At 37.8% G+C, this 20,429-nt stretch overlaps 1 protein-coding gene across 1 annotated transcript; it reads left to right on the forward strand.

Annotated features, from left to right (window-relative positions):
* The first annotated feature begins 14,979 nt into the window (after nt 1-14,979).
* LOC110873249 (uncharacterized protein At5g39865) lies at nt 14,980-16,294 on the forward strand. The gene has a single exon (XM_022122184.2). The coding sequence runs from the start codon at nt 15,186-15,188 to the stop codon at nt 16,056-16,058; it is 873 nt and encodes a 290-aa protein (XP_021977876.1). The 5' UTR covers nt 14,980-15,185; the 3' UTR covers nt 16,059-16,294.
* The last annotated feature ends 4,135 nt before the right edge of the window (nt 16,295-20,429 follow it).

The following is a 20,429-nucleotide window of genomic DNA, read 5'->3' on the forward strand; positions in this document are numbered from 1 at the left end:
CGGGTCTAAAGATTAATCTTCATAAGTCGGTTTTGTACGGTATAGGGGTTGAAAAAGATGAGTTGAACGATAGAGTGGTTTTTCTCGGGTGCAAAAGAGGAGAAATTCGGTTTACGTATTTGGGAATTAAAGTTGGTGCAAATATGAACCGGGTTACTAACTGGGAACCGGTAGTTACCACATTTAGAAGGCGATTAGCGAAGTGGAAGGCGAATTCTTTATCTATGGGAGGACGGGTGACTTTGATTAAATCCATTCTTAATAGTCTTCCAACTTATTATTTTTCCTTGTTTAAAGCTCTGAAGAAAACTATTAATGAATTGGAAGGTTTGATGAGAAGGTTTTTGTGGGGTGGGTCTGATGAGGTTAGAAAATTAAGTTGGGTTTCGTGGGAAACGGTTACAAAGTCCATCGCGGAGGGGGGATTGGGAATTGTTAGACTCGAGCTTAACAATCAAGTGTTGCTGGTTAAATGGGTTTGGAGGTATCTAAACGAGAGCCATCATTTGTGGAGAAGGGTCGTTATGTCAATCCATGGGTCGTCTAGGGGTTGGGGAATTGTTCCGGTGAATAACGCATATACATGTGTTTGGAAGAATTGCATTTTGATGTGCAACAATATAAAAGTCGAAGGTAAAGGTATTAGTAGTGTCATTCGAGGCCAATTAGGAGATGGGAAAGGTATTCGGTTTTGGTTGGATACGTGGTTGGACGACGAATCATTTAAAGTTAGTTTTCCTAATTTGTTTGCGCTGGAAAAAGAGAAAAGAGTGTTGGTGTGTGATCGGTTGGAGACTCAAGGATCTGGCCGTATTATGAAGTGGAGTTGGAAGCGTCTTATAAGTGGTACACAAGAGCTCGAAGAGAAGAATGGATTGGAAGGGTTATTGAGTAGGGTTAATTTGAATGATAGGAGAGACGATTGGGTATGGTATAATGGGAGGCAAAAAGAATTTTCTGTGTCCGAGGTCAAGAAGTGGTTGAACGGGTCGACGAGCAATGGAGAAAGACTTGGTTTTACTTGGTGTAAGTGGGTGCCTCTTAAATGTAACATATTTATGTGGCGTCTCTTTTTGGATCGATTGCCTACCAAAAAGGCTTTGATAAGGAGAAATTTACAAGTGGGTAACCCTTTATGTGAATGGTGCGAGATAGAGGAAGAATCATCGGAACACTTGTTTATCGGATGTGGTTTTTCGGCCGGGGTTTGGAATGGAGTCTCAAGATGGTGTCGTATTCCGGATATATATGCATTTCATATTAAAGACTTGGTGGGTTTGCATGACACGTGTGGGACGACAGGTACCAAGAAGATGGTACTTCAAGGGGTTATTATCATCGCTTGTTGGGTGTTGTGGAAAGCTTGAAACGAAAAGATATTTTCAAATAAGCATTCGAATGTGGTGGAAGTGGTGACGGACATCAAGGTTTTGGCTTTTTTTTAGTACAAACATAGATTCAAAAACGGTATAGTGGACTGGGATAGATGGTCTAATTTTGATGTGATGTAATCGGTTGTGTTTGTATGGTTTTTGGTTGTTGGCTTGTTATCCCCGTCTTAGGGATAGCTTCTTTGTTGTGGTAATGAAAGTTAACCTTCAAAAAAAAAAAAAAATATAAACATATATTTATAGCATGCACATTCCATCCATCAAACCATCTCTATCTTTAAAAATTACTTTTTTTCTAAAAATACACTACGACTTATCCCATATTTCTCTCCCTCAAATCTAAATTTTAAAAAGTTGTTAAAGTAACTTTTTATATATAAACAACTACTATTTATCATCAATCAAATAAAAACGAGACATATATTAAATAAGTGTTTGTGAGTAATATAAAGATAAAAATGATGGATGAGATGGGAGAGGTTTTCTAAAATGAAAAATAAATTTTGAAAAGTACGATTTTTTTTTATTTTAATTATAAGGTAAAAATGGTGGAGAGGATGTGATTGCTCTTATACACCAAACCAAAGATGCATATAGTAATTTAATGTATAAGATCATGGGTAGTGGTAAGGGTGAATAATGCCCCCACTCTTGGGCGTTTTCTGTCATGTGGCAGTACAATCAACAAGGGGCATTATTTTTGCGTTTTTTTTTTTTTTTTCTAAAATGGGTGTAACGGGGATGTGAGCATTATGTTAAAAGGATGTAGAGAATTAAATAAAAATAAAAAAACCAACAAAAAGAGCTATTGGCCAAAAAAAGGAAAATTAAATGTGATTGGCCATTCAAAATTGCTCCAAGCGTGATTTGAAAAACACCAAAACAAAAAAATCAGCCAACATGCTCAGGGGGTGGTTCCCTGACTTGTTTGGTCGGGACCGGGCAAAAAAAACTGGGCAACCACGCCCAGTACACATGGTCTAAGAAAACTGATTTAGTGAAAAGACAGATTTTATATGAAAGTAAAACAACTTTAGAAAATTTAAAAAGTTTTAATAATAATGAAATTTACATAAAACGAATAATAGATTTTGTTATAAAATTTGTTGGAGATTATAAAAGCGTATATATGTTTTATAAAAAAATTGGAAATATCTTTCAATGAAGTTTATAAGGTACAAATTCACTTGGTATTGACTATTGTTAAGATTTTGGAATAATAAATTGTAATTTTAGTCTCCGAATTTTGAACCAAAATCACATTATAGTTCAAATAGTTTTCTTTTTGTGTCATTTTTCATCCAACTCACTAACTCTATTAAAAAAAGTCATTTAACTTAGGGGCATTTTTGGTCAAACCACATTTTTTTGCAGGTGCCATGGTATGAGAATGCTGGTGTGCCGATTTACAGTGAAGATAATGACGGTGGTTGCTGGTTTGCGATGATGGCGGTGGTGTTGGTTGATGACATGGGTGGTGGAAAAGTGGCCGGCGGTGGTGGAAATGGTGGGTGGTGATGGTGGTGGCATGGGTGGGTGGGTGGTGATAATGCAGGCAACTAGGCAAGTGATGACGATAATAGAAGGTTATGATGGGGTGGGTGGTGGGAGATGGTGGTGGTTGAAAATGGCAAAAAATGACAAAAGTCAGGTACTAAAATGACACGAAAAAAAAAACTATTTGTATTAAAATAGCAGAAAGAAAAACTATTCAGACTAAAGTGACATTTTGGATCAAACCTCAGGAACTAAAATGACAATTTACTCAGTTAATAAAGAATCGGGAGCCTAATTCTATTACAAGCTTGAAAAAATGCTATACCCGGATCGGGATAAGTGGGTCGTTTTTTATGAGGTCGACCTATTGTAATGTTGTTTGTTTTGGTTGTATCCCCTTTTTTTCATCCTCATCCTCTTGCTGGGCACTATATCAATATATAGATGTTTTTATGTTAAAAAATTACTAAAAAAAATAATATGGAATTACTAATAACGATGATTTACATTATGAATCGCCTAATCCAATCAATGACAAAACAATTAATTATCAAAACATCTTGATATAAAATAAAAAAGCTACAAAGAACAAAGTGTAAATGAAAATAATGTAATAGGTCGAGGTAAGGTTAAACCACCTACTCAAAAAATATGTTACCTTGAAACGGATTTACATAGGTTAACATCACCTACGATCATTGTTTGTCTCTATCAGTTACTTGTTATCGTCAATGACACCACCACTGCCACCGAACAACACCACCTTCTATGCTACCACCTCCCGCCACGTCGACGACACCACCACCACCACCACTGTAGCTTTCTTCATTGTTGTTGACACCATCACCACCACCACCGTCTATGCCATTACATCCACCGTCACCATCATTCACCATAAAAAAGATACATCAAGTAAACCTATTTTAATACTTTTTTTTAACAACTCATTTCAACCTAAGTCTAACTTTTTTTCTAAACTCATTTTGACCCGAGTTGAAGGGGTAAGGTCCCAAAAACCTCATAAAAAGGATTTGAGACCATACCACAAACTGGCCTTTCAACCTTTTAACCTTGCGCGGCCGCGCATTGGTCTTACAAAAGGGAGAAAGTAATCAACAATTTATAGTCGCGCGCTCAAAGGAAAGCATAAAATCCTTGCGCCTTCTTCCATTAGCAAAGGATTGAAATCCTAAAGATCAATACTTCCGCCCAAATATCCAAACTTGGTTATTATTTTGCCCAAACTTGGGATTTACATATCTGTGTCCACACAGTAAGGTGTCACACTAGATTACAGCAGTAATCTTCTAGAAAGAATATGATCGTACACCACCCAGACGGTTACTACCGTCTGGACACGTGTCATTACCACAGGCATCCCTGAAACCACAACGAAAGCATGCAATTGGAGAATGATCTCCACTTAATCACTTTTCACGTGGCAATTCCCCAGCCTTAGATCAAACCACGATCCGTGTGCATTCACATCGGATCGAGGCAACTTGATGTGAGATCAAAGAATTTAACGGAAGAAAATATAACCGCTACGGCGTTAGCATCTTCCGTCATCTTTTCAATAACAGGTTTTCCCTCCCAAACTCCCGGTTATAAATACGAGAACTGTTCAGGTAAAAACTCAGATCACACTCACTTCTCAAATACTATCTCTTCTCCATTACCAATACTTATTCTCACACCGGAGTCGGGTCAAGGAGAGAACCCTCTTCTCCCCTTGGCGAGGCTAACAGTGCTCTTTTTTGCAGAACCACCGGAGAAGAAGTTCGGTAGCAACTGAATCAACCGAGAGAGAGCTAACCCTTATATGCGGATTCAAACCCCCTAGATATTTCGGTTCCGACCATTTATCTAGTGTTTCTTCATTGGCGCCCACCGTTTTCTCAGTTTTTCTAGTTTCTACCTCGTTTCGATTCAGTTCATTCCATTTTTCTGTTTTTGCACATGGCAGAAAATTCGTCATCTCACCGGCAATCTGGTCCTCGACCAAACGTCGGAAACAATTTACCAGTGGAAGGGATTGTAGAAGAGGCCTCAGACGATAATGAGGTTCAATCCAATCGAGCAAATGATCCTGTTACTCCAGGAATGTTACCAGCAAATCCCGCTCAGTCAATTTTACCACCAGGAGAAACTCCGATATCATGGTATGTCCGATCCCAAGGGGCATTAAACGCAATGTACACACAGTTGTGTGCTCAAACTGCTCCCGTGACCCAATCACGAATGCCGAGATCTAGAGTTCATGCTTCCCAGCGAGAAGAATCAACTTATGATGATACAGGCAGTTACCAGAGACAACACCGTGGTGAACCACACCCTCGTCGAAGGCAATCGGTTCATGATAGGTTGGGTTACCAACGGGACACTCACACTGATGAATCCGATCAAACATATCGTTTGAGTGCAAACACTAGCGTATTCAACAGACTGCAGCCAAACTATAACAAATGCAAGCCTCGAGCGGTTTATAACACTGAGGCAGAGCATAATTATGACTTAGTTTACCGCCCTGAAGAAGCAGCAGAAAACTCGAAGTTCATACTGGAGATAGCTCTGGCTCCATTGGAGAGGGCAAAATTACCATCTAACGTTGGGAAATTCAATGGGTTAACTGACCCCGATGATCATCTGAGAGTATTCACCAGCGCAGGGTTGGTTGGCGGTTGGACTCTTCCGCTATGGTGTCATTTGTTTGTACAAACATTAACCGGCCCAGCGCGAATCTGGTTTGATAACCTACCGACGGGACAGATCGAGTCATGGAAAGATCTGCGTAAAAAGTTTTTAACACACTTCAGCCAACAAAGGCGTTCCATGCGTGATACATCCGATGTCATGAACATCTGGCGCCGCGATGATGAGAATCTGGAGGATTTTATCACCAGATACAATAAAGAAGTGTTGGAGATTGGCGGTGTTAACGAACAACTAATCCGTGCTCAGTTTAAGTATGCGGTTAGATGTGACGACATGGTCAAGGTATTATCTGGAACAGAGGGCCTCCCCAAGAGTTGGGAAAAGATAATGGCGGCGGCCAAGGTTTATGCGCAGACTGAGAAAAACCTTACTACAAACAGGCCACCACCACCACACAACAGGCCCGCAGACTTAAGTGCAACCGGTGAGAGAAGGTTCAAAAAATCATGGCGCGAGTCATCAGGAAGTCGTTCCTCTGAAGATGCCCGCACAACAATCAACAAGCTCTCTGCACAAAGAGAAAACAAGCACGAAAATATGGAGAGGCAGTGGACTCCCCTAACAAAGACCCCGGCGGAGGTTCTGAGTACTGAGGACTACCAGTTCAAACCTCCGATTCCGATGAAGAGTAAACGTGGTCAAGACCCAGCGCAATACTGCGAATATCATAAAGACAACGGGCACACCACGAATAACTGCATATCTCTGCGCATGGAAATAGAGAAAGCCCTCAAAAATGGAGAACTTACGCATTTACTCCAGAATATGCGCAAGGAGATTAAGCAGATTACCCGGGGAGAAGAAAGCTCAAACAAACGGGCCAAAACTTAGAGGACTCTATAGGTTTTCCGCAGAAAAGACGTGACTTATCAAATGCGGCGGAACTATCAGGGAGTAAGTTAAGTTCCATTTAATTATCAAAAAAAAAAACTTTGTAACGCCTCCGAGCTTTATCCATGAATAAAATTACAAAGTTTCTATTATTTTTGTGTTTACAAAGTGCATGCAATTTCTTTTTAGTAAGCGCAAAAACATTATGGTAGTATAAAACAAGCTCCATGCGCGGTCAGTGATCACGTCACAAACGACCATAAACTCACACATGAGCTTCATACCAACTTCATTCGTCTTACTCAAGTAAAAGCAATTGTACTCATGCAAAATATTGTAAAGTCATTTAACAAAACAAATAGAAACATACTATCTTCAGCGTACAAATACGCCCTAAAGAGCTTCAAACACAGCAGTGTTTCGAATTCTTGCGCAACAGCGCACTGACAAAACAAGGATCTACATCCCACAAAAAACAAATTGTTCAAAACAATTACATCCTACTCTAAATCTTCACCCTCATCCGGAAAGATTTCTTTAAGTTGCGCCACGTGATCATCCGATTGCAGCGCCACATTTATCAACTCCATAACTGGAAGTTGCAAATTATTAAACTCTGTCTTCAGGGAAGCAAGCGCAGCGGCAGTATCTACGCCAAAGGTAGCAGACTTGCTATCATCTCAGTTAACCTTCAGCGCGCTATTCACATGTTGGGAGCATTCCGCGTAACCTTGCGCATACCCATCTCGCCGTGCAGCAACCATCAAATTAGCAACAGTTTTATCCAGTTCTTCAGAGTTTAAACAGATTCAGCAACCTATGAAATCAAGCGAAAATAAGCATAAAAAAAAAGAAGCGCATATATGATTTCGCAACAAAAAAGGGAAAAGGAACTTACACAAGCAATCCCGCGATCCTTCAACCAGGCCATATCATTCTTTAAAGGGTCAAGCTCGCTTTCCGCTGTGACCCGCGCCGTTTCTGAATTTTCCAGTTTCTCTTCAACCTCAGTCAAACGGCGGGAGGTTTTAGTATTTTCGGAATGCGCAAGTTCCAGATCCTTCTTCAGTTGTTCCTGGTCAGAAACCAAAGCAGTAAGTTCCTCTAATTCTTTATCTCTAACGGCAAGAGTGGTTAAAGCTTGTACCTCCCGTTGCTCACTTCGTTCCCTATGAGAACGCGCCTCCACCAGCGCAGCTTCCATATCCGCTTTTTCTTTCTTCAATCTTTCTACCTCCGCATCTTGGTTCTTCAGATTTTCAACTTCAGCCTTGAGGTTATTAATAATATTACGAAGGTTTGCCTTCTCAGCATTATCCTTTTCGCAAATTTTTCTACAATTTTTACGCTCTTCGGAAAGGAGAGCAGCTTTAGCCTCCGCTTTTCTTCTCCAACCAGCAACGGACCATTCCTCAGTCTTACGCTCAGTTTCAAACTTGGCTTGATCAGCCTCTAATTTAGCCATTAACTGAGCCAGACGCCTCTCCTCTTTGGCGAATTTCTTCTGAGCCCCCATAAAGGATTTCTGCTCCTTATGCATGCTGTACCGCTCACGAACAATACGGTGGGTGGTAGAGACATGAGAAGCAGTTTCAGCAAAATAAGACTGGTAGGTCTGCTTATAAGACCGATCTTCCTGAAACTTGACCTCCCCAGGTGGAAGTATCCCCTGCAACCAATGTTGGCACACATGCCAATCCGCGAAAGTATCACCTTTCTTCAAATTCCAAACGGGGGCATGAGGGTCAGCAACATCCTTCTCCGTATAGGTCCGATAGTAATAATCTCCCAAGGTTTCCTATGGGCGGATGGGAGATTGTTTACTAACACCAGCAGACGAATCTTGCTCTTCAACTGTCACCTTCTCAACATGCTCCGGGGTAGTGGCCGAAGGTTTAGGGGAAGGAGTAGAAGTTTTTTCAGTTGCCCCTTCCCCCAGGTCTTGAACAACAACCTCAGGGGTTGGGGGATTATCAGCATCACCCATCACACTTGGGTCAGCTTCAACAGGCTCCTCAGCTTCAACGGTCTTCTCCACACCATCAACCTCTGTAGGTTCCAGCTGATCAGCAACAGAAATGTGTGGAGGGGTAGAGGGAAGTTCTTTATTTACCACAGATGGCAAGTTTGTGGGAATTGAAGCAACAGGAACTTCTGGAAAAGTAAAAATCCATAAGGATCTAGTCCGCATAAAGAAAACAAGGAAAGATGCTACTTACCAGGAACAGATTCCGTAACAAAGGCATCAAGATTCCCTCTTCGGGTAATTTTCTTCCTCTGAACTTTTTTAGGAGGTTGACCCTCCGCGTCAGTGTCAGCTTGCTTCCTTTTACCAGCCTTCCTATGCACCAAATGCTCGGGACTAGAATCCAAATCGATAGGCTCATTTGGATTGGAAGGGGGAACGTCAGCAGAGTCCCTCGGCTCAGGTTTCGGTTCTCGAACAGTCACTACAGGAGCAAGACCCTCCAAAGAATCAGAAACCACCACATAATCACATCTGGAGTCAGGAGAACAGCGCGTACATTTCTTCTCTCCAACACTCTTCATCTTCAACGGTTGAACTTTAACAGCTTCACCCCTCTTCGACGAAGAAGCAGAAGTTGTCGCGCGCCTTTTCTTTTCAGGGCCTGTGCCCAAATTCAACAACTCACCTGCAAAGGCGCAGAATAAAGAATTTACCCACAACGCGCAAGAACAGGAAACAGAAACAAATGTAACTTACCCGCACCAGCAGCCGGGTGAACAGATAAATCCGCATCCCGCGGAAGAACAAAATTTCCCACAATGCGGTGGTACCAAAGCTCTTCTTCTGGTTTTTTCTTGATTGTACCCATTCGACCGCCTTCCCTCTTGAAGGCAACAACATACAGAGAAACAACTACATTCGAAGAAAGCAGCGGGTCAAAAAAAAAAAAAAAAAGAGAGGGGAAGAATCCCAAACTTACTATGACCATCCTCCGTATATACAGGTTTGTCGTCACGCTCCATCTTCCGGTTTAAACTCATGCCGGCTCCAACAAGAGCTTTCTCCGGCAACACAATATTAGGCACATCTTTCAAATCTTGATACCAGTTCTCACTAACGGGGGTCTGAAGGGTTTCAATCAGAACATCATCCTTCCCCCTTAGAACCATCTTCATCGGAATCAGTCCAGCCTTGATAAAGAAAAATTTTTGCTTCCAATCATGGAAAGATTTCGGGAGATGCAGTAAAATTTTCTTAGCAGAAACCCTCTGAACGAACGAATAGAACCCTTGGGTACAATGCATCTGATGAAAAACCCTAAATCGGGGGACGGTTGGTTCAACATACATCGTCCGACACACGAATTCAAAATGTCGAACCCTAACCATACCAATAGGGTGAAGTTGGGAGATATGCAGGTTGTAAAACTCAAGGATTTCAAGAAAAAATCTAGTGACAGGCAAGCGAAAATTACCATCACAGAAAAAATCCCAAAAGAGGGTAATATACCCAGTCGGAGCATCTGCCGCCGTCTGCCCCTCTTCAGGGTACAGAGCACCCCAGCTTTCTGGAAACTTGAAATTCTGAACTAAACCATCAAAAGACGCTCTAGACCACTTCAACGGTGGAAGTTCAGTCGACATCTCTTCAGCAAGACCTTCTTGATGTTCTCCGGTTGACATAAGAAGGGGAACAGTGGATTTTCTTTTAAACAGAGAAGGGGGAAAAATTTTCAACAAAACAATAATTACACAAGAGAGGTTATCCAAATGTTATATATACTTATCACAATAAATAGCATCGGTAACCGTCACAGCGACTGTTCCGGGTATCACAGTTCCCCAAACAGCAGAAAAAAGAAATGTCAGAACACACACGCGTTTACACGCGCGCGTATAAGACACGTACAGTAAAAAACAACTGACAATGACAGGTTGTCAAATCAATTTACTACACCAGCCTCGTTGAAAGTCAAAGATTTTTCATAAAAAATCTTTACAAAAAATTCAATCTTCTCACAGAAGATTTCTTATTTTTTCGCGCCCAAAAACATTTCTCTCTCTTAAGTCCAGTGCTCCACTTATTTGCATAAGTACAACACTAGACTGGGGGGACTTGAAGGGGTAAGGTCCCAAAAACCTCATAAAAAGGATTTGAGACCATTCCACAAACTGGCCTTTTAACCTTTTAACCTTGCGCGGCCGCGCATTGGTCTTACAAAAGGGAGAAAGTAATCAACAATTTATAGTCGCGCGCCCAAAAGAAAGCATAAAATCCTTGCGCCTTCTTCCATTAGCAAAGGATTGAAATCCTAAAGATCAATACTTCCGCCCAAATATCCAAACTTGGTTATTATTTTGCCCAAACTTGGGATTTACACATCTGTGTCTACACAGTAAGGTGTCACACTAGATTACAGCAGTAATCTTCTAGAAAGAATATGATCGTACACCACCCAGACGGTTACAACCGTCTGGACACGTGTCATTACCACAGGCATCCCTGAAACCACAACGAAAGCATGCAATTGGAGAATGATCTCCGCTTAATCACTTTCCACGTGGCAATTCCCCAGCCTTAGTCAAACCACGATCCGTGTGCATTCACATCGGATCGAGGCAACTTGACGTGAGATCAAAGAATTTAACGGAAGAAAATATAACCGCTACGGCGTTAGCATCTTCCGTCATCTTTTCAATAACAGGTTTTCCCTCCCAAACTCCCGGTTATAAATACGAGAACTGTTCAGGTAAAAACTCAGATCACACTCACTTCTCAAATACTATCTCTTCTCCATTACCAATACTTATTCTCACACCGGAGTCGGGTCAAGGAGAGAACCCTCTTCTCCCCTTGGCGAGGCTAACAGTGCTCTTTTTTGCAGAACCACCGGAGAAGAAGTTCGGTAGCAACTGAATCAACTGAGAGAGAGCTAACCCTTTTATGCGGATTCAAACCCCCTAGATATTTCGATTCCGACCATTTATCTAGTGTTTCTTCACGAGTCAAATTGATATACCTTTTTTTTAGTATGGACCTTTTAACACAAGCACTTTGCTCAGAATTCATAACTCGTATTAACCTATCACATAACCTTACCTGTCCGTTTTACCAATCTTACTCTCTATTGTTAGGGTGGGGGTATAATGTTCGATGAGTGGGTGATTGAGCGGGTGTCACCGATCGGTGACCATACCCCCTTGATTGAGTTAGGGTGTTTGAGTAGGAGAGAGAGTGAGAAATCGTGGAGTATTCACCAAAGTGGAGGAGTGATGGAGGAGAGAGAGAGAGAGAGAGGAGAGAGAGGAGAGAGAGGAGAGATTAACCAATCAAAAAATTTATAACTCAATCACCCTAGAGTGCAAAATGAGGAGTAGAATAAGGAGTTGATATGACATAATATTATTGGGTAGGATTTCACTCAATCACCCTAGAGTGATTAACCATACCCTTCACCCTTAAGTTTGAAATTAAGCACATATATTTGACAATTTTCCTCTAAGAGTATGGACAAGTAAAATAGGATTTTATTTTAAGTTAGAGTAAAATGCACGTTTTTTATGTTCTCTCAAACTTGCAGGTTTCAGTCTTTATGTTTAAAACTTGTTAAATACATCCTTTAAGTTTATTTTTGTTACGGGTTCAATCATTTACGACTAACCAAGTTAATTTCACCAGCTAAATTCCTTTACATGCATAACATGTGAGGGTATATTCGTCATTTTGGTTGATCATCTTATTTGTAGTCTATTAGCTTTTTTTTTAGTATTTATAAAAATGTTTTTTATTTAATTTAATTATTATATTATTTTATATTTTATTTTGATTCAAGATTTATTTCCTTTTTCAGGCCTTTTACTTTTTTCCTATATATAGAAATATACTTTTCTATATAAAAGAAATTCATAAAATCTTATTTACAACATTTAAGATAAGTAATACTTCTCCTACATATTTATCGATATCTCATATCAATATAAAGATGTTTAAACAAATGTTAAATAAGATATGAGATACGTTATATCTGTTAACAAACATGTTTATTTTGTTAATAGATATAACATATCTCATTTCATTTTGAGAAAATAAATGTTAAAATAGTTAAAAGTGCAAATACATACATAGATATACACACGAATGACAGATATTGTTATATACCGTTTTGGGCCCTGATCCTTGAGAATTTGAGATTCCTTTTTCAAGTCTGCCCTCTGATTGCTTTAATACCTTAACATTTAAGTGCTCCAATCCATCACCTATGAGACATCAACAGCCACCATTCAACTCCACAACCCGTAACAACATCAACAACCACCATCCAACTCCACCGGTCGGATGACCAACCAAAATGACCAATATACCCTCACATGTTATGCATGTGAGAGAATTTAACTGATGAAATTAACTTGGTTAGTCGTATATGATTGAACCCGTAACAAAAATAAACTTAAAGAATGTTTTTAACAAGTTTTAAACATAAAGGCTGAAACCTTTACATTTACATAAAGGACATTTTGTGCAATTTACTCTTTAAGTTATTATGTCCTTGAACTTTTACGTTTACATTAACAAAATTAAAACGGATTTGACCACATAAATTGAAGCTCTCATAGTTATTTGTTGCACATGTAATGTATATCGCCGGTATTAATTTATCCCACATGTTCAATTAATAATGCATGCAGTAATAAACACATACGTGCTTGAATCATGTAATAATGCATACAATAATAAACACATACTTGCTTGAATCATGTGAAGAAGATAGGCGATAAATTGTCAAATTACACATTTTAAGGAAAATATTCTGGTAGACTTATGACATAAGTTTTTATAATGTTTACTAGCATCTATATGTAATTTCGATATTGACCCTATATTTTTATGATTTTTTATATATGTAATAAAATAAAACTCATATTGAGATTGAAAATTTGGGTCAAATCTTGCTATAGAAATATATGCTTCCTATATTATAACAATCTTTTATCAATTTGTAAGTGATAAAAAAATGAGAAGATATCACCACTCAATAAAGAATATATTGCATTCTATTGAGGCAAGATAATGTTTATAAATCGAAATTCTGGTGCACACCGTTACTTACACTAAAATAGTAAAAGTTATAATATGCAAATGGTTAATTCATATTATATGTGTGATATTTTTTTCAAAAACTATAGTTTACCAATTATCTACTATAACAAAATCGGTGGGCGGCAATAGTATTGTGCTAGGATTGGTTGAGTGGGGCGGTCACATGCCACCCACAATTTTTTTTTACCAAATTACGATTTTGTCCCGTTTTAAATTTATAGCTTTACTATTGCTTTTATTTTTTCCTCCTAGCCAAATTACAATTTTTCCCTCAGTTCAAATTTACAGCTTCGCCATCGCTTTAGTTTTTTTCTGTCAAATTACGATTTTGTCCCCAATGTAATGTTTTGTCAATATAGCCATGCTATCATTTTAGTTTCTTTTTTATTTTTACAAAAGTATTGTAATGTTTTGTTTTGATTTGTTGACTCAGTGTAATTTCTATTTGCGTCATACGGCTGGCTAACATATGCTCATTTGTCCTGAACAAATACAATTTTGCCCCGGTTTAAAATTATAGTATTTTCATCATTTTAGTTTTTTTAGCAAAAGTATGTTAGTGTTTTGTTTTAATTGGTTGAGTCGACGTAACTTTATTGTGATCGTGTTATGAGTAGTATGTACAAGTAACCAAAACACAGACGTACATTAGAAAATTATTCGGCTTTTTGCCCCGCAACGCGGACGGGGCAAAAACTAGTTAGCAAACAAGTTTGGTTCTTGAAGACAATGGTTGTTTGTTTTTTGAAATAAAATCACACCATATGTATTTAAGAACCAAAGTAAGTATTATATTAAATATTTTACTATATTGAGTATTATATTTATTTATTCAATATTTAATATATATTAAATATTTTACTATATTGAGTATTATATTTATTTATTATTTATTATATTAAATAAATTACTATTACTATATTTAACAATTAGCAACTTGATTAACATTATTCAACATGCCTATTTTTATATACGTGTTAATAGAAAAAAAAAAATTCAAAACTAAGTTGTGAGTTGTAATGTACAGGTAATCAAAACACAAGTGTACATGTAATCAAACCTGCCTCACATTTAGTTTTTTTCTATAAACTAACGTTGTTTATCCTTTTTGTTATTCTAAAAACATAATGCATTGATTTATAAAATTTCGAATATACTGTTGCGCCGTGCTTATTTTTATACATTTCAATAAAAGTTTTGTTCAAAATCAAACAAGTCACATACAATTTTCTTTACCATAACAAACCGTCCAAATACTATCCAAACAACTTCGATAGCGGCACAAATATTCGCTTGAATGGTATTCTGTTATAAATTTTGTCTTTCCAGATTGCTTACCGATATCGTAACGAACAAAAGTGATACCAACCGAATATCCGCCGCAATGCGTGAGGAAATTCCGGTGATCTTAATTCTTTTTAAGGTAAATAGTTAACCAATTTTACATCCTAGCAAATTGATTATGATTATCATTGTCACACATAATAATTGAAAGAATGGTCACAAAATGGCAATAACTGTCCAAATTGCTTTCACATTTGCATAAAATCACTATTCACACCCAAACACCAACAAACAAATCCACCATTTTTGCACCTTCAAAACCCTCCATACCACCATTCATTTCACATCAAATCAAATCAAATCATCATTTCTGTGATCCGACGGTTGTAGTCCGCCCTGAGATGTGGAAATCTCGCCGGAAATCCATCAGTGAAATCAACAACATCAACGGTTCCGATTCAATCCGTACATCATCTCCGAATCACAACTTCACTCATTCATCGTTAAAAGACGTCGAAACTCTCTTTTCCGATGACGTCACTAATCGCTTTGACAAAACCCTAGGTCAACCGTCACCGTGTTCCGCCACCGCCACCCCCACCGCCACCGCAACGGCCACCAGAAGACTATCAATATTCCACCGAGTTCACCTCGCTAACAAAATCACGCGCGCGTTCTCCACAAATCAAAGCCCTAATTCCACCAAATCTCAACCGGATTCACCAAAACCTACAAAATCAACAAATTCTACAAAATCTGTAAAATCCGACCGTCAGATCTCGATTCCTGGAGCCGAAAAACGCGTCATACTCTACACAACAAGCCTGCGAGTGGTCCGGCCGACGTTCGAAGCGTGTAGAAGCGTTCAATCGATCTTACGAGGCTTCCGCGTGTCAATCGACGAACGAGATCTATCAATGGACTCCAGATTCTTACAGGAACTGCAGAATATCATGTCAGAATCCGGTGAGTTTGAAGATGAAGACGAGATTGACAAGACGAAGTTGCAGTTACAGTTACCTAGGGTTTTCATCGGCGGAAAGTACATCGGAGGAGCGGAGGAGGTGAAGCAGTTGCATGAAACCGGCGAGTTGAAGAAGTTTGTTGAGCGGTTACCGGCGGTTAGTGGTGGTGTGTGTGCAGTTTGTGGTGATTTCAGGTTTGTTGTGTGTGATGAGTGTAATGGAAGCCGGAAGTGTTACAGTGACAAAGGTGGGTTTAGGAGTTGTACGTTGTGCAATGAGAATGGTTTGGTTAGGTGTACGTGTTGTTAGATGGTATAGAGATAGTTGTTGTTAGCAATGTTTTGGAAACCGGCCGGTTCTACCGGTTAAACCGTCCGGTAGAACTGGTCAAACTGCCTGATACACCTGGTTAAACTGTTTCTGAGTCAAATCCGGTACGGTATAAAAACGGATTTTGAAACATTGGTTGTTAGTGAGAGGGTTTATTTTGTTTAAATGATGATTATTACAGAGTTGATTCTTGAATTTGATTTGTTTTGTGATTTTTTGTTGGTTTGTTTTGAATTTGGTTTATGTTTAGGTTGATCAGTGGTAATCGGACCGGTTATTGAATCAGTCGTCATAGTGAACTTATTGGTTCGAGTTGACTCAATCCGACGCGTTATTTCGTCTGGTTTGGGTCTGATCGGCCAGTCTGGTTCGGAAAAAAATGTGAGAAATGTGTATAATGTTCATCATATAGTGGGAGATATAAAGAGTTGCGAGGACTGGACAATTCGGTTTTCCACGTATCGATTTTACCATTCGGTTTTCTAGTCCCATGTAAGTATCGTTTGTTTTTTTACGTCTCGGGGCTTTTTGGTTTCCCATTGGGTTTGGACGACGCGGACAAGCATGTCGTTACATACTTATGGTCGAGTCTTGGGTTCTAGCTCATCGCCATATGCGGTTACATAAGTGTCTTATTATAGTATTTATTACAACCAAAACAATATCTATAGCTTTCTATATGGTTTTCAAATTATTTATTTAAAACTGGTAGTTTAAACGACATATTTAAGAAAAAAAACCCCAAGATAATAGTAAAATAAAAATGTCCTTTTGTTATAACTAATGCCAATTTTCTTATTTTATAGCATCAATAGTCAATACATTCATTCCAATATAAGACAACAGCGTTATGAGTTGTGAAATATTATCTACTTATCTATGTATTCCAAGTTAGATCTTTCAAGGCTGTATTCCAAGTTAGACTGGTCAAATTTTGGTGTAGTAAATTAAGCCCACGTGATAGTGTATATTAAATTAAATTAAATTAATAAACAAACTATTTATCAACCAGTTCAGCTAGAATTCAGCCGGTATTGGTTTATTACGGTACTGGTAGAGTATTGACATGGTATCACAATTGCAAGATAAACCTAAAATCAAAGTTGTTATATGCTCAAAAGGATGTCAATACGTGTTTTATATGGAACGAAAACCGTAAAATGAATATCAGTAATGGTTTCGATAGTACCGATATCGGCACCGATGTCCGACTGGAATTTACGTAGTGCCGATATTATTGGGGATGGTATCAATTTGGTTTATCACGGGGATATCAACACTCGTTATAGCTTATGACATAGAAAAATGACTACAACACCATTTTCAACGAAAATTATACCCCAAACCATGAAAATGAAGGCTAGTTTTTTGAACGGTATAGGTTCGGTCCCTCATGTTTTTTTTGAACAAAATAACAATTTAAATAAAAAAATATTAAGTTCAAAATCCATTCTTTTCGCTTTTTATAAATAATAGAATTAGTAATCGAATATATGTTATAGTTAGGTTAGAAACCCGTGTATTATACTGGTTGGATCAATGAAATAGTTAATTTTATATTTAATTAACGAGAGATTTGTCTGATAAATTATCAATTTTTTTTTGTAAAGAGACATGAAAAGTATATATAATGGTTGTATAATTTTAAAGCACAAGTGCAAAAACCGTATAAACAAGACAATTTTATAATTAACTAAAAAAAGGAAAAAAAGAAAGACGAAAGATCATTTGTACTAAATGACTTTAAATATCAAAGTGAGTTGAGATCATGTACAAACAATGCTAAACAATGCTAAGTGTAAGAATTCTAAGAGTAGGTCTGAGCCATTGATAGTTTAAATCAAGGGTTAGTATTGATTACAAATAAAATCCTTATAATTAATAATTAGTACTAAAAAGTTAGGGGTAATTTAGTAAAATTGTTAATTTATATTAGATAATAAAATCTAGAGTTAATTACGTAGTTAGTCCCTTTGGTTTACACTAAATAACAATCTAAGGTACTAAGAGTTTAAAATCACGTTTTAGGGTACTAACTTTTAATTTTTTAACAAAGTAAGGTATTAACGTTAATTAGCTGTTAATTACTAACCCTGACACCCTCACGTGCCATAAACGTGAGGGTAAAATTGTACCATTCAATCTAAGGTCCATTGCTTTTAATTAAACTCTGCTTCAACCATCAGTCTATTCATTTTCACACCCCTATACTCTGTAAACCCAATCGAAGAAACCTTGATTTCTAGGGTTTGAGCAATGGATCTTCTGAGACAAGAAGATGAACCATTTGACTACGATGCCAAATACGGTAAGTCGCCTACTCAATGATGCTTTATTGGATGCTATTGACAATGGATTTGCATAATTTTCATGTTCTAAAAGACGATCAATGTTCTTTTCAGGTTCACAAACAGGATTATTTTCTCTGAAGATACACTACAATGGGCAATTTGGAATCAAAAATCAAAATCTTTGCTACATAACTGGTAAGGTAATCTATGTTGATTTCATGGATACGAACATGTTTTGTATCCATGATGTCAACGACGCTATGAGGTTGTTAGGGTTTTCAGAAGATAAAGTTCATCATTTTTATTATGTGGTTCCTGGTAGTGAGGTACATACTGGTCTTATGTCTTTAAGCACTGATGATAATGTACGAGGCATGAGTCAATATGTGCTACAAGGTTCCAAACTCATAAGTTTATATGTAGAGCATGGTTTAGGCATTGCAACCGAAGATGTGACAGTCAATGCTGGTAATGTAGATGACCCTAAGAATGCACATAAAGTAGATGAAGATGTGACAGTCAATGCTGGTAATGTAGATGACCCTAAGAATGCACATAAAGTTGTAACACCCCCCCCAAAAAAATTGGGTTTGTTAATTATACTAGATTAACCAAAAATAAACAGGTAAAATACTGTAGGTGGTAAAAGTAAACCTGGTGAATATTAGGATTTAAATAAATAAATCTAATATTTATTGAAAGGATGAAACAAAATACTTTGAGAAAACAAAGTATATAAAAGGCCCGAGTAAACGGGGCTTAAAATAAAACGGGTTATGAACAAGATAAAATAACTAGGAATAAATAACCTAGTTAGTCACAAGTCTTGTAGTAATAAAGAAATTGGTTAAAACACACTATATGCAACTTGGGGAAAGTAGAGGGGCCGAAAGTGATAAACTAGAAACTAGTTTGTAATAAATAAAATATCAAACACCAAAACACACACCTTGAGTGTGTGTTCTGGCCGACCCTTTCAACAGGAGCCAAAGAACTCCTTTGTTCAAACCCTAACTAGCATAATTTCAAGCAAATTGGAAGGGCAAGTCACACCCAAATTGAAATCCAAGCACGGATTAGTGATCACCTCAGTGAAGTGATCATAAGGTATGTCAAATTTTACTATTTTGTTCCATCTCAAATTCTTGATGAACTCTAGGAATTCGAAATTTGATCTTGAATGATGGATATTTGGGTGGAAATAGGATGTATGCATGATTAGAAACAAACCCTAGTTAATAAACTAAGGAATTTGAGTGCATGTTAGTAAAACTCATGATCTCTAACTAGGTGTTTAATGGGTTTTGTAGAAACATGATGAACACTAGAATCATGATTATCAAACTAGTGTTATTTGAACTCTATGAAGTTAATCTTGACATTGAACCATGAACTAGATGATTATTTAGTAAAAGATGATGAAATTGGCAAGATATGTAGTCATGGAGTTTGATTGTTAATTTTATAAAAGTATGCTCACTAGGTGTTTGATATAATGCCTAAGAGAAAGCCAAATGTTGAAATTTCGAATGAAATGCGCATTTGAATAATATGGCAAATTATGTGAAATATGAAGCGATAAGGGTTCAAAACATCATGTTGAATTAAACTTAATTGTGTAAATCATGTGATCAAAAGTAGTTGACATTTGATAAGTTAAACTAACCAATGATGAAGTCGAATAGAAGTTTCGATATAGAAAATACGTAAGGTGGAATAGTCGTGTTTGTTAATGACTAATCTAACCACCTTCTAAATGATGACGATAGTTTGACGCTTAACGAGCTAGGTGGCGGCTTGGGGAAAAGAAGCGGGTCAAACGACTTTAATACGCGGAAAAGAGCGAAATCAGATAAAAGGTAAGTTAAGCTTACACCCCCTTTTTAATTACAATAAACTTACTTGTGAATATTGATTGTGAATAATGTTAAGTAATTGGAATATGATGTTCCGGCAAGATACAATGCAAGTCGGAATAAGTAAAAAGGTAAGAAACCATAAATTATGGTAAAAATGGGTAAAATGGTAAATTAGTCGGGTGAAGACTAATAACTAACGA

The sequence above is a fragment of the Helianthus annuus genome, chromosome 8 (assembly GCF_002127325.2).
Source record: "Helianthus annuus cultivar XRQ/B chromosome 8, HanXRQr2.0-SUNRISE, whole genome shotgun sequence".
Taxonomy (NCBI): domain Eukaryota; kingdom Viridiplantae; phylum Streptophyta; class Magnoliopsida; order Asterales; family Asteraceae; genus Helianthus; species Helianthus annuus.

Bases quoted from the DNA above. Each gene is read 5' to 3' on its own strand.
- LOC110873249 (XM_022122184.2), top strand. From the start codon at position 15,186: ATGTGGAAATCTCGCCGGAAATCCATCAGTGAAATCAACAACATCAAC.